Source organism: Osmerus mordax, chromosome 13 (genome assembly GCF_038355195.1).
Source record: "Osmerus mordax isolate fOsmMor3 chromosome 13, fOsmMor3.pri, whole genome shotgun sequence".
Lineage (NCBI taxonomy): Eukaryota > Metazoa > Chordata > Actinopteri > Osmeriformes > Osmeridae > Osmerus > Osmerus mordax.
In genome coordinates this window covers 9,474,282-9,490,465 of record NC_090062.1, presented here as the reverse complement: position 1 = coordinate 9,490,465, position 16,184 = coordinate 9,474,282, and the positions used below count along the sequence as shown (strand labels likewise).

General features: G+C 39.7%; 1 protein-coding gene across 2 annotated transcripts in view; it reads left to right on the top strand.

The window, feature by feature from the left end:
* Positions 1-5,181: 5,181 nt before the first annotated feature.
* map2k5 (mitogen-activated protein kinase kinase 5) overlaps positions 5,182-16,184 on the top strand; it is a 44,812-nt gene continuing 33,809 nt past the window's right edge. For both annotated transcript variants that reach the window (XM_067248776.1, XM_067248777.1), the window contains exons 1-5: positions 5,182-5,573; positions 5,769-5,817; positions 6,005-6,072; positions 9,246-9,315; positions 14,806-14,846. In XM_067248776.1, the coding sequence (XP_067104877.1) occupies positions 5,442-5,573; positions 5,769-5,817; positions 6,005-6,072; positions 9,246-9,315; positions 14,806-14,846 (360 nt within the window). In that variant the 5' untranslated portion in view covers positions 5,182-5,441. The remainder of the gene's footprint in view (positions 5,574-5,768; positions 5,818-6,004; positions 6,073-9,245; positions 9,316-14,805; positions 14,847-16,184) is intronic.

Below are 16,184 nucleotides of genomic sequence, written 5' to 3'. Positions count from 1 at the left end.
GTTTCAGCATTTATTTTTATATAAGTTGATTAAATCATTGTTTGTTTATTTGAGATTGAGAATAACATGCATATGTAGTCTTGTAATTACATCCAGTAAATATTGCTAATAGACAGAAGAAGAAAAAATCCCACTGCAGGGTCTCTTTAATTATTGAACAGATGCAAAAGCAGTTTGATACTTTTAATATAATGGGATGTGGTTCACTTGAAAACATCTTCCCTAAGACACACACATGAACAGAGTTCCCCTTAAAGCAATCACTCTTAGGATCCGGTTTGAGGATGTAGGTGGGAAGATGGTTGCATGGTCAAACTAAACAGCATTTGAGAAAAAAACTATTGAAAGGCATTTCCTTTCAAACCACACTGACAGACCAATTGAGGAGTGTGGTAGAGTTTGGACACATACACATGCACATTTATGTACAATTAACTCAATTTACTTGTAGCCTACATTAAGCGTTCGAGTCTAAATCCATCTGAATTAAGTCAGATGAAATTCAGTCCATGTATTTATTAAACAATCTCATCATATGGTCTTTACTCGAAAAGTGAAATGTGGTTCACCACAATTAAATTGAAATTAATGTTGTTGACTTGTTCAGTTCTTTGCTCAGTTAGAAAATCATTTGATTGTTTATGATAATGACACTATGGTTTAAGACTTTACACAGTTTTGTGCAATGGTCAATTATTCAGAGACACACATTGTGACATCAAAAGCAACTCCATATTTGCAGGGTTTGGATATAAATTTAATTCTACTGAGCTGATGAAATGACATGTTTATCTAACACATTCCACCACTAGAGGGTAGTGTCACATGGACCGAATATGTTGAATGAACAATGAATAGCCTACACATAAAAAAGCTAGGTTTTTATGCTACTATTAAATTCTACATTGCTAGTATATACATTTAGACATGGCCATATGCTTGATAATGCATCTACATTCAGTCTTTATGATGTTAATGACAGTTACATCTATACATTTATTAATTTAGCAGACAACATGTTTACAAAATACATTGCAGCAACATCATAAAATCTCTAAAATAACTACCTAAAAGGTCAATTTCATAGATATCATGAGAAGTACAGATGAGTGCAGCATATGGTGCCCTTGGGTAAAGTGATTTTTTTCAGGTAGAGTATGAAAAGAAGTGTTTTCATACCTTGTTGGAACTAACTGAGAGGTTAGAGCCAACTGAAAATAATTGAGAAGTGCATAGCTGACCATTGGAGAATAAACGTGGGTAACTTCAAAGACATGAAGTGTGTGAACTGATAATGTAATAATATATCAAAACTAAATTACGTATAAAATGTATCATTGTAAGTCCTAAGCAGGATTACAATACTGTTAACTTGCCTCGCCCTATGTAATTATATCCTCTAATGGCATTAATTCATTTGTTTCCTTGTTCCATCCTCAGAAGATGGGGCCTTTAAACACCACAGAGCATTAAAAGCAACCAAATACAAGGTCAACCCCGAGCTCTGACGGTAAAGACTCCAGCAGCATGACCGCAGACAGACACGTGTCCACATCTATCTGCCTCCCAACATCCATTAGCATTTAAACCTGTTGCAGAGGGTGAGATTTTTTTTTTGTTTGATCTGTGGGATGTATTAGAAGCTTGGGAGCAAGTCGCAGATAGCCTATATGTTTGCCCTTGTACTCTGTTGGCATATTGCGGTGTAACAGAGCCTCAGCTGCAAGATTGCGACTTTTAATGAAAAACTGGAGGGCTGTGCTGGGCCAGGTAAGAACACACAGCCTGTATTTATGGTTGACAATGAGGCGATGTGGATTTGATTCTTAGAGACTGGGTAAATGGCCCTCTGGAGTCTGCCTAACCCCCCCCCCCACACACACACACACATACACACATTATGTGCACGCCACACAGACACACACAAAGATACAAACCCCTTCCTCTCTCATTCCCTCAAACACACACACACACACATTATTTATGTCCCTATCTTTGTTTCTCTCACTGTATTAAAAGGAGAGACAGACACTGCTGCAATCGATATGTGCTAAAATTGACTACTGTATGGGCCTGTGTGGATCTTTTTCGACCACAATTTTTTTTCATGAATACATTATGGTTTGTATTAAGTACTGAACTGTTCAGCATCTAGCCCACATTTAAAGTACAGTAGCTGCGGCTGTGAGTCGTCTCCATGATGATTTGTGTGGTACACTAGTGATGATGGGAGTCATTAGTTAAGTCATTAGTAAAGGGATTCATTAAAGAATCTGTTAAGTAATGCAGTAATATTTTTAGCATTTGTATTTATAGTGAATCAGGCTGCTGAAGATGGGTAGTGCTGGATCCCCTCTCTCCTGTTTCAGGCCCCACCTGACTTGGAGGCCCTTCCAGGTCTACTGGAAAGAGTCTGTTTCAATGGTGTGCCCCCCCCCCCCCACACACACACTGTCTGTGCTGGGATCCCTTCTCTTTTCCAGGTACAACACTACACTTGGCTTGGTCTTGGTCTTTTCCAGGGTTCCTCCCACCACTTAAAACTAAATCCAGACAAGATGGAGGTCTACAGACGTACCTCCTCAGACTCCACCCGGACTGAAAACGTATCACTTCTGGTCCTTATTATCTGCTGCTAGTATATGTACATTCATTTGGAAAGGCATCTGACAAATTAATGATATGTAATATCAGACCTATGAAATGGCATCCTAATACTTAAATTATACATTTAAAGACAAATCAAAGGACATATATGTTACTGGCACTTTGTCCTCATTTGAGAAAACCAATGTTTTGGATATAGTAAATTATGTGGCAAACATTTATGTTATTTATGGTTAGGCTCAGCCTTAAGTATACCAAAGTCAAGGTTCAACAGTAACCCCGTATGGCTGTTATGTGTGGGTCAAGACTGTCACAATATTTCCTCTTTATTAGAAACAAGTGCTGGTGTGCTGAGGCATCCAGCACATAGCCAGACAGATCTTTGGGATGGATCTGGAGAAAAAAACAGGATGGTGTTCAAACAAAAACAACAGCACTGTGCTATACTGAGGTTTGAAGAAACCCTAGCCCCATTTCTTTGCATCTTTAAGTTGGAGACATCACATTTCTCTAATAAACTCGATAAGTGACTATTATTCTGTGTTTTTGATCAAACTGTACACGCTAATGGACATCATACAACATGAAATTGATACACGGTAGGACAGATTATTAATTCCAGCTAAAATGTTGTAAACCCCCTAGTATGCTGACCTCAATTTGGGGCTTTTTCTGAAGGTCTGCAGAGAGAGGGATGGTATCGATCCTAACAAAGACTTTGGCAGCATCAATAAACAAGAATGGGCTTCAAGGCCGAACAGACCAACTCTATTTCAACTGGACTGTTCTCATACACTTTTTGGACATAAATGAAGAATGAAAGAATGGATATCCCTGAAAAGACAGCACGAGAATGCATAAGCCCAGAGTTTCTAGGTGAGATGCTGTGCCAAGAAAAGTGATTGAGAAGAGTTGTTCTTGTATATGCAGTGATGAATTGCAGAATTTTTTACAGTAATATGTTACTGGTATGTGGTTTGAGAAAGAAAGGCCTTCAACGAAATGTTGCAGTGAGAAAAAAAATGCCTCAACATAGTATTTCTGGAAAAAAACAAAGAAAAAACATTTAAGCATGTTTCATGTTTTATAGATGAAATTTAAGTCGAGAGCAAGCCGTGCAGTCAATCACCCTTTGTGAATCTCCTTCGCAATTAATCAATCCTAAATTGAGCATCCTGTTGCCAATGCTGTCGTGTTTACTTGTTTGCCTTGTTCATGCATAAAGTTAAATAAGTACACCTCATACGTTTAGTCAAATTGAGATCACTCTCTGCTAAGCAGCTCGTCAATAGAGAGGGAAAAGGGACCAGAGAGAGGAGGCCTGATAAAATGGTTTTTAATTACCAGACAGCAAATACTGGCTTCCCTTCTTGGCTTTCTCTTCCTAGCCAAGTCAGGAGTTTGATTTCTGATAATGTGGATTGCTGACTTGGTTTCATCTTTGCTCCCCCTAAAGCAAAAGGTCCCACTCCAAGTCCTAGAAGAGGGTGTTTGACAAACTGCCATATAGATTCCTTCTCTGCTGGTCAAGGCATTAATCAGGATGGCTGATAGGTCGGCTTTGGTTTCCCCTTTCACCTCTCTCCAACCATTAGGAAAAGTAATAATTTGAGGTGTTACATTGAAATCAATGAGCCCCTTTTCCTACTTCTAATGACAATTGAGGTGATACCATCTTTAACTTGATTTACATGCTACATTACATGCTTTATTTAGAATCTTTAAATACCACTGCTGTGTTCATCTTGGGCATGAGAAGGTGAAACCTTATTGAATACAAAATAATCTAATGCTATGAGGACTAATCTTGTCGTGACATTTTTGAGGGAAAGGCCTTTTCATGGATGGCAATTAGCTTTTCCAATGGCTTCTGTTGCGACATTCTTTGGTTCCATGAAATAAAGTTTACTCGGCGCCAAGGCCACTTTTAATAGAGACATATGTAAGGACGACCAACTACAAACGATATAGGTGTTGTCATTTGATAAATAAATAATACAATGCACACCCAATGAATGTCTTTATTAAAAATCACATTCCACTTTTTTTTTGAAATGTTTCTGAACAGTCACCTGACCCTGGATGGAAGTAACACTCTTTAATCTGAAAATTGGGGGAACGGACGTAACCCTGAAACCAAAGAACAGGATTCTGCTATCAGTCAACGGCTAGGCTAAAAGAAATGTTTTTATACTTGGCCCAAGCTACCGTTAGATAGCTACAAATTCAGTTCCAATTATATGGTAGTCAACTATACACACTCGCCACCACTAATGTCAAGACATTTTTGTAGCTGGCCCTTTGCTACGAAAATGCACACGTACATTTGTATAATATCGGATGACCTAGTTTATCGCTTGTTAATAGTTGCATTTGTATTTATGCAAATCGTAGTCCACACTGATACATGCTATAATCCATGATTCGTAGGTTACAGATGAACCAGGATTATTGTTGGTTTTAGCCACGGGTAATGTTACATTATAAGTATGGTATCCGGGTTGTCCTTGAAAAACTTCCGGTGCGTTTCCTTCCTTTTTGTTTATCGCTAGCTTCTAACTCGTCTGTAGTTTATTGAAAATTGAAACTCGCGTAAAACGTTGATCTGCCATGTACAGTCGCTTACAGTATCACTTGATCATGGGAATGAGATGGGATATTTAACCAAGCAAGCTAACTAGCTAGATTCATGTTGTCCTAGCCAAACCAGGCAGATAATTAATGTCTGCAAAGATTCGAGGATGGTAGCTTAACTGTTCAACAGGCTAGCTGGCTATTACTAGCTAGCCGAGCAGGTAGACAACACAGATTATGCCACTGTACATTTGCCTGTTATGATATTACTTGTTATGAATATTTTTTCTGCAATGGACACCGAGGGAATCGTGATCCGCATAAAGACACCCGTCGGGGACATGGACTCTTCCGTGGATCGTCCTTCACTTTTGAGCTTTAATGACTTGTTGGTGAGTGCATACTAGTTCTTGTTAACTCACAACATTGCTCTGTCTCTGCATCATGCGTGAGTTAGCAGTGTAGCTATCCTGGTGTCTTAAATAAAGGTTTACAAAAACAAGCTAGTATCTCAATTGACCAACTTTAGTCCACCTCAATGTCAAAAGTTTTACGGTTAATCTAATTGTTTAACAACTCTTTTGCAGGTAGCTATCAGGGATGTTATGCCGGAAGCCACAGTCACAGCTTTTGAATGTAAGTTGAATACCCATCTGTAAGTGTAACCATTCTATAATATATGACTCATCAAGTGTATAATATATAATTGCAAGTGCTTTGCATAAATCTTCTAGGATGTAAGCTATTTGTTTAAATGGTTGCATCAATGGCAGTATGTTCAAAACTGGGAGTGTGGTTTAACATCCTACACTTGTGTTTTAAGATGAAGATGAGGTAGGCGACAGAATTACTGTGCGGACTGACGAAGAACTCAAAGCCATGCTGTCATATGTGAGTATTTTGTTTTTGCATCTGCATCAAAGATAATATAGTGGTCACTTACACCAACCTCAAAATGCAGCAACATGTTTTTGTATAGTCTGTCATCCGTCTAGATATTGATGTCACCTTGGTCATAATCCAGTATTATCACAATACATTATGGGACTGCATGCAGGGATTTCACAAATTATCAGTTGGCCTATGAATAACACTGAACCTCATACAACACATCTGTATGATTTAACCAATGCTACAAGCCAAGCTACTATATGTCTCTTCATATAGCTATACAATTGCTTTCTAAATCTAAACAGATTTACTAGGCAAAAGGGAAGGTTTCTAGAACCAGAAAAATGTATACAGAACCTTGCTGACTATGCAAGTTAGAAACAGACTATTTATTTTTCTGTTCTCTTTCTTGATTCTTTTCAAATTTTACATAACAAAGCACACAAGTCCGCCAAGGGATTTATCAAGGAGGAAGAGTCAGATCCCATGCAAGTTCATGAAGACATAAAACCATTTTAATTGAACTGTGGCTCACAGTGCAACAATAGTTTTTGGGGATATTCAATTATGACAAGGTTTTCTGAGCCCTTAGTCCTTTTGTTGTACTGAACTTTAAAGCAGATTATGAACCATGAGTGATGATAGTTTTATTTGTTCATTCTGAACTCTTGTTACAATCTAATGTGTATTGAAAACACGTTATTTCAATGATATAGAATACATTTCTGAACTGTAAACACTGAATTCATTACAAGAGTTATGATTTCCACCATAATCTTTATATAGAGGTAATTTGAAATGGATGTCCAACACCATAAAGAAATATCACAATTATCAAGCAAGAAACAACTGAAACAATTCTTGCCCAACTGCGTTAAAATATTTAGTTTGTCCCTCTACTCCCAAACCCTTGCATCCCCTATACTTACTGTTCACATAACAGACATTAAGAGTAATGACTTGTAATGGGTTTCTCCACGAGGTATGGCGAAAGCTAAATGAACTGTCAATTTTTATTATTTATTATTCAGTACTTAAAGTTTTGCCTCATTAAAGAGCAGCCCCCCTGGGCAGAAACATTGTTCAAAATCTACTTTCATCTGGGGATGTCTTTTACCCCCCATCAGCTTACAATGATGCTGCTATAGCCACAGGCTCGATTTCCTCCCCTGTTTTTGCACGCCCATCTTTATTACTTAGCCTTCTCGCTTTTGGATACTGTGTTAGCATTGGGTTTCACTGATGTTCCTACCAGGCTGGTAAAACAGGAAGTGCGTCTTTGTTGCGGGGCACTGCTAAGATGTCTTAAACTGGGGTCATTGGACAAAAATATGGAACTTTCTTAGCGGGTTTATGTTACTATGTACATTTCTGCCCTATATCCAGTTTTGTTTGTTGATTTACAAATGAGGAAATAAAACACTATTGGGTTAAAAAAAAGAAAAGAAACCACAGCACCCACCCTCTTACATTAACTGCCTCAGAGTCCACTGAGACCGACTAGTCTTCCAGGCATCTCTTATCATTGCTTGGCACCTTGAAAGACAGGTGCCCCAGTTGAAAGTTAAAGACTGACCCGTGTCACACAGGCGAACCACGTTACCCCATTCCCATCCTCGCTCTCCGTCCCTCTGGAGGGAGGGGCCTAATTATGCTGTGTGCTCTCCTGCTCCCCTTAGTCTGCTAATGATGATGAGCCACCCGAAAGCCTGGGCTCTCTCCACTCTCCTCCTCTCCACTCCCCTGTGTCCCCCTAGGCTGAGCGATGGTATTTGGGTTTTAACACTGTTTTACTTATTGGCCAACAAAGGGGAATGTCTTTTAATACACCTTTTACAGATTACACGGTAATTGCGGCCTTAATCAATAAGCTATCCAAGTGGAAAATTAAAGACGTGTGTGTGCCGAATGTGTGTGTGCGCGCACGCTCGTGTGTCTGTGCCTCAATTTTCACTCTGTCTTTCATTTGAGCACACACATGTTAGCCCCATTGTTCCTGTGCGGCCTAGTGACAACACTGGAGGGCAGAGCTAGGGATAGGGCCTGAAGACGGCATGACAGTGATAAATAGGCTTTTTAATAACAGCTGCGCCACTTGGGTAGCCATTCTGATCCACTTTAATTCCAAGCTGGCCAATGAGGGAGCAGTGCTGCCTTTACATAAGGTATTTGAGTCCCTACACTTCTGGATCAAGACTGAGGGATAACTACTGTATAAAGACAGACACTGTTGCAAACACAGTCACCCAACCAGTTAAAAAGACTGAGGCATTGTTTTTGCACACACACATTCATACCACACTCCCCCACCCCCCCACCCCCCCCGTATCCATCTGCCTCTGTGATTTGAAATGGACCTGATTGTCAGGGGCAAGGCCTCTTTGTTAATTTACAAAGATCTCAAGTCTCCAAAGAGGGTGGGGGTCGGGGTTTACACACACATAGACACACACACACACACACACACACACACACACACACACACACACACACTGTTTAACAGATGGTTTTGTTAACTGAAACGTCAATTGTAATGTTCCTTTGGCAGGCCCATCAAAGACTTTGTGTGTGTGTGTGTTTATGTATTTGAGAGAGTGAGGTGCTGACCTGCAGTGGAGAGGTTAATGCTATAGCCTTCCAGAACTTGCCCTTAGGGCACTGCAGTCCTCATCTAGACCAGATTTGAACAGAGCATGCTCTTGTTTAGTGGGAAAACAGATCAGCTGTGAGGTCACTGTCTTTCAAAGTGTACTGTAGGCTTACAATACAAACCTCTCTTACTAGCGATATTATTGTACGGATGTCTTCTGTCACGGTTATGGGATAGCACAATGTTGTATTTAAAGCTTTTAGGCCTGTACTTTAGGTAAGCAGTGCTATCTTAATGTATAAATTGTCAGAAAAGGGGCCTATTTCCCATTACTGATATACTGTATTTTTTCCGTTGGTTTCAATGTGTACATTTGAAAGGAGGATTTGGATGTTGCTTTGTCAGTCTTAACACCTTTCTAGATAAATGCTCATGGTGAAACAGTGGCTGGCTCTTATTTATAGTCAACCTCCATAGGGAGGCAGCCCAAGGAAAGATATTTAGAGATGTGCAACTGAAACCTCTGGTCTAGGCTGTCCTCAGCACCACATGTTCTTTTATTTTGTTGTTTTCTTATTTCCAGTACTGTAATACAGTGCACGAACAGCGAATGAACGGACTGCTGCCTGAGCCCCTCCAGATATTTCCTCGAGGTACAGTTGGCACACAAAGCTATGTAATGTGCTTGTCCTTTTACTATCATGCATGCTTGGATTGTATTATATGTGTGCATGGCTTATTAATCTTTTAGACCAAGTCCATGTTTTGTAATAGGGGTTATGCGGAGCGCCCAGCGTTCGAACCGGAAAACAGATGTAATCGTTTCCGCTTCTCACTTCCGTACACATCTGCAGCGCTTGGTGATGCAAAGAACTTATATTGACAGAGAAGTTCAAGCATTTTATAAATTATATTACTCTCTACATTAGGCTAAGTGTGACAGGTAAGAATAAAGTGATGAGTTTATATAACGTTATAATAGCCTAACGTTAGACCGTTTCCCAGGAGGTAACGTTAACGCTATCTCTACAGTACACATTACAACGTTAACTTATTTGTGTATACTGTAGGCTATCAATGAAATATATGAATTCAGCAAATTAATTTAAGAAGCTCATTTTAATTTACTGTCATATCCATATAAATCATTATTCTGGTTTCTATGGCTAGGACCTGCAGTTCTTAGAAGGAATTAAGTTTACTAGCCTACTAGACAAAAAAAACGTTAAAGTTAGCAGGTGCATAACATTACGCTACCGACAAAATTTACCTGACAGGGTCTTTGGGAAAGCGATGAAAGGCATAAATACTGTCACATTGCTAGTTGTTGCAGTTGATTGCCGAACACTGCGTTCTTTGAGTCCACTTGGACTTCGTTGTCATATTGTGTCTCTTTCTGTGTAACTGTTATAACTAGCTAGTATGTAACTTTGTTACTATTAGTCCAGGCAAAGTAGCGTTTTACAACAGACTAATTGTAAAAAAATTTTTTGGGCAGATTAGATCATTTCTATGAGGTGTCCAGAACAACATACTAAAAGTCCTAAGAAATCCTAGTTGAGGAAATATGTTAAATTCTCATAAATCCGAGATGTGTGCCAATAAGGCCAGGCAACATTACACCCCAATGGGGCTATTTTTTTCCTTTACTCCTATCAAAATGAAACTTTACACACTGAAACTACCCATGACAAGTACAAATTTTTGTATTACAAGTTTCTTAGAAAATGAATGTTAATATGTTAATGAGCTATACACTAATCGAATATGCCCAAAATACACCCAAATAGGCTTAATTTTTTCCTTTACTCATACCACAATAAAACTCAACATAGTAAAAGTATAAATGAAACGTAACTTTTTATTACAAGTTTCTTTTGAAAGTAATTTGAATATGCACATGAGCTCCACACTTATTGAATATGCTCTAATTTGAATAGGCAGAAACACCATTCATGTGACAAATACATCGGCCCAATCTTCATCCAATCATCCTTCTGCTAATGACCTGATGGTCATTATTGGCATAAATCTCCCATCCAAAACATGCCACCCCCAGTCTTTTGGTCCATACGTTCACTTTCCCCTTTCCACTCCATCATTTGGCAAAAGACCCAAAGACTATGGAACTTGGCAGCTGTTGACGTTGGAGGGATAGCTACATTTATGCATTTAGCAGACGCTTTTATCCAAAGCGACTTCCAAGCTTTACAAAAGTGCATAGGTCACTGATCATAACAACGAGATAGCCCCAAACATTTCGGGTAGCCAAAACATGAAGCATACATTGTGAAAAACCAAATAAGTCCCAAAGGGAAGAACCATAAGAGCATGTTTAGACAAGTTACAATTAAACAACATGAACTTCAGAAGTGCAAGTGTGTACCTGTAGAAAAAGCAAGCAACAATAATATAATTCACAGCGAGTACAATAACTTTAAGTCAGTTACAACTAACCAACAAGAGCAACTAGTCTCTCAATAAGAGTCATTGTGATCCTGGAGGAAACTAACATCAGGTCCAGCCAATCATTCCTAAGTACCGGAACAAGTGCGTCTTGAGCCTTTTCTTGAACGTGGGGAGACAGTCAGTGTCTCTGATGGAGGTGGGGAATTGATTCCACCATTGGGGGGCCAGACAGGAGAAGAGCTTGTGTTGGGACCGGGCGCTCTTGAGCGGTGGGCCCACCAGGCGGTTGTCAGAAGAAGACCGTAGTTGGCGGGTGGGGGTGTAAGGCTGGAGGAGAGACTTGATGTAGTCGGGTGCAGTCCCATTTACCGCTCGAGTCTCCACTATATTACGCTGCACCTCAAAATGCTTCTGACCTTAGATCACAATACTTTCTTTTAGCAATTTACAATTTGTATTGCTGCATACATAGCCTAACTCTTACATACATATACAGTACATTTGCCTCAACCCTTACTGCAGTTCTGGGCTTGTGCTATTGTTGTTCAGTTTCTGTGCAGGCATGAACAGGGGGGACAACCTGGATATTGAGATCTGAGTAATGAGCTGTCTGAAAGAGCAGTGCCAGCTTTGCACGAACACTGACTGGAGGTCATGATGACAGGTTCTGAATCACGTAGCACTATCTGTGTAAAATACACAAAGAGACAATTAGACAAACATTGATACTGATGTATCCTTTGAATTGTTTTTGAAGTGAATTTTGCTACTATTCAGATACCGCTGAATTAAGAATTGGCCTAGTAAAGTTGCTGGGGTAAGTTTGTTGACAAGGGGTTTCCTACAAGTCTATTACAATACGAGGTGAGGTATACCATACCAAATATGTTGCAATAGAAAGATTTACTGTCAATCAACTTTGCCCCAATTACCTTACTTCTCCACTAACAGGTGGACTATAGCCATTTATCAAGTGTCTCAGAAGAATGTTTACATAGTCGAGAACATGTTCATGGTCAAATGAAAGCAATTGTAATGTAAATATTTTCGTTTTGAGAGGCTTGATGAACGCATGCTATGCTGCAGTCATTGAACTGGAACAGACTGCAAAATTGAACAGAAAACCCAAACCCATCCCTAAACATTAGTCTACTCTCAAGCTGTGTGGTTTTTCATTCTTCTGCATGGACCTGTGACAAGCTGCTCTGACACTGATAGTACCGGTCAACCTGTCTTTGTTTGAAACTGGTGGACAAGAAGATACAGCATTCATCCATTCAGTACTTTTATCATTATTCTAACAATATTTTAGAAATCTGAAACACCTGCCAGAACAGCAGTCTACCTACAGTCGACAGATTAGACCTACAGTCAGATGGATTACATTACGGTTGACCAGCATAAACACACAGGACATCGTAGTAATTATACTGTTGGTACTATAACCCCATCTGCGAGCAAAAATAAAAGACTACACTACTGATAGCATACAAGTCTAAACTAACTACTGATAGTTAGCTAACACTATCGCTATATTCGATGCCATTAGCAAAAGCTACATATATTACATACCTTCATAATTATGAATAAATGAGGAGGCGTAACACTGATGAGGATAAACCTACACAATTATAAAATGTCTATCTCTCTCCCCCTCATTGCTTTCGGCAAGGGCACAACCTTTGTTCTCTCACATATATATTATTTATTGTTTATTTTCGCCCCCCCTAAGGATCAGTCAATATTTGGACTACATACACAACGGCGGTGTCAAAAGGTTCGTCTTGTTAGCGATTGCGTTGGTTGTATTTTTATTTACGTTCCGTTGCATGGTTTAAGTAGAAATTGCGTTTTTGTGGTGAAAAGTGAAGCTAACGGTGGCTAATTTGCTAGCCACAGTCACTGACGTTACTAACGTCACTACGTCACCAACGTCACGAAAACACGCGTGACTACCTGTAGCAGAACATTCGTTTCGCATCTGTTAACTTGGGGGATAGCTAGTAGTGATGGGCATTCCGGCTCTTTTTCGTGAGCCGGCTCGTATGGCTCAGCTCACTAAAAAGAGCCGGCTCTTTTGGCTCCCGAACGGCTCTTTAAAAAATACATGTTTTAACTATGAATTTGACTATGATAGGTGTGAAAACAATTTGAATTAAATTATGAAATGAAATCATACTCGACCGTAACCCCATATCTTAAAAAATGCATTGATTTTTCATGGCTCTCCTCCAAGTTTTGACTACTCTCTGACTGTGTGTGAGTTGGCTCGGCCCTCCCTCATGCAGGATTGACAGGAACAGAATGTGAGGATGATCGTGTGCGCTTTTAAGCCTACAAGTATTTTTTAGTTGTTATTTTAATTAGTCAATTATTTTAAATACAATTAAAATTAATTATTTCATAATCATTTAGTTTTTATAGGCTGTATTAATCTATTATAAATAGAGTCGGCTCTTCAGATATGCGAGCCAGCTCCCGACGTTCACCTTCAAGAGCCGGCTCTTAGAGCCGGATCGTTTGCGAACGACCCATCACTAATAGCTAGGCTAACTATAGCTTTACTGCAAGGCAGCTGCAGAAACACCACAAGCAAAGAGGCCAGGGTGATAACTATTTACTCATTTTACTTTGTGATGTGAAACACAATTGTGAAATGTAACGTACAATATTAGCTGATATTATTAGGTTAGGTCGAGGTCTGAGATTAGGTCAATTTTTACACCGGTCTGCCAAATGTATTCGTTGATTCAGCTATGAGGCTGCATCTTGCAGGGGAAATGAGAAGACGTCATATTTCATTCTACACTTAACTCGTATTTTGAGTTGTAAATGAGCAGCAAAAATCGATGTAATCTTTATAAATAATAAGTAGGCCCTATGCATTTTTATATAAAATATACAGAAATATTAGTTGTAAAAATGTCATTAAAAAACGGACCCCTGTGCAACCGACGCAAGCAAGCACACCCTACAATTTCCCCAGAAATTGTACCCTCTCAAGTTTTTTGTGTTACACTGATATTGGGTTGTAAGCTCAGTGAGTTTGCCACTATATGAAGTTGTTCACTTGCAAGCTGGTAGGAGGAGGAAGATGAGGTGGAGCAGAAGGAGCAAGAGGGGGAGTAGGAATCAGTGGGTGGCCTGGAGTGACAAAAATCAGCATCACCACTAAAAGCAATCTATAAATAAAATCGTGACAACATTTCCAAAACTCACTGCAGTTCAGTGATTTTAAGTCGCTGTAATGTAAAGATATCTGAAGGCTTTATTTTTGTTGTGGGGCAGATACACTTGTAGGCTTTGAAAATGCTCTTTTCTCTGAGACACTTGGGCAATAACAATGATCCCCGACCCTACCTGCTGTGCCTTCTTGCCTCCCTATAGACAGTATAAACCCCTGCAGTATAAGTATAAGACTCTGCAAATGCACATCCCTCATTAAAACCATAGTGAATAAATGCAATTGGCCACACCTTGGAGCTCAACAGACACCCATTTTAAGATATGTCTCTGACGCATGTCTCTGTCTGGCCGTCTTTTTATGTTGTACTCTCTCTTCTCTCTGGTCTCCCAAGCCACATTGAAATCATTTCATCCGCTGTAGCTAATTTCAGTAACTCATTTTACTGCACTTTTTTTCCCTTTTTCTTTTACATGAAAACCATTCAGTTTCAGCACATTTGTAAATGGCCTAGTGATGTGTTCTATAATTTAGTCAATTACTGTTTCAGCCGGCAAGACTCCCGGGATAAGGAACATACATGGCCTGAAGGTACCATCTCAATAATTGTTTCAGGGTTGATAAAAAAGAAATTGGCCAAATGGATTTGTAATGCAGTGTTCCACTTATTGAAATGTCAATTGAAGTCAAGCTTTTGCCCTTTCTTTTACCCTCACTCACTTACTGAGTCTCTTTCTTTCCTCTCTCCCTTTTTATATTTATAAATGTCATTAGGTGACTGTTGAGGAGTCCCCCCCCAACACACAACCCACACACACACTCCACCCCTGCCCCCTGGCTCCCAATACTCATTTGGTTACACTGGGATCGGTGGCTAAGACTAGGGTATTATTTTCTAATCTGCCCTCAAAACATCATGCTCCCCCTTATTTCAAGCATCCATTTGGAGGTGGAGGTGGAGGTAGAGGTGGAGAATAAGAAGGTGGAGCAGGGTTAGACCAAACCATGTCAAGCGTTGCTGTTAAAGTGATCTCCTCAGCCCCCACCACCTGACAGACACATTTACATTTACATTTACATTTAGTCATTTAGCAGACGCTCTTATCCAGAGCGACTTACAGTAAGTACAGGGACATTCCCCCGAGGCAAGTAGGGTGAAGTGCCTTGCCCAAGGACACAACGTCAGTTGGCATGACCGGGAATCGAACTGGCAACCTTCGGATTACTAGTCCGACTCCCTCACCGCTCAGCCACCTGACTCCCGGTGAACCCCAGACCCTAACTCTTGTCGCGCATATGTTAGCTATTGAAACCTACTGATAATTACAGAAGGTTAACAGGCTTGACACCATCCTCTCTTTCTTTCTGGACAACTCGGTAACAATCGTGCTCACTTCTATACCCCATCTACCAAGGGGTTTGTTGACCCATTCAGCAGTCAACAATTTCTTACATGTAGTTTTTTTTTTTATTGTGTTTTAAATCCATTGGTACATCCTTCTCCTCTATGATTCAGTATTAATCTCAAATTAATTGGTAAGGAGAACCAATGCCATAAATTTAAATGAGGTCTTTCTGGGCACTAATTAAAGAAAGATTCCCCCGATCTTCTTGGACTCAACGCTATGACCCACCGACCTCATTTAAATAAATTATTTTTAGACTGCCACTTTGTGGGTTTTGTTTTCTATTGTTCAGTCTGGGTTAATAAGGGTGTAATATTGCAGCATGAAGGCAGATGTGTAGAGAACATGTATGGACCTCAGATAATGCATTTTTTTCAAAAATATCAATACAACGAAAGGTTTTTGCAACAGGATGTTATATCACATTTATGCAGTTTAATAAAAAAATGCCAGTCTACTGTCTCTCACCTCTTTAGCCCTCTTTTCTACTTTACCCCCGACTTTCCTTTTTCTTTATTCCTTT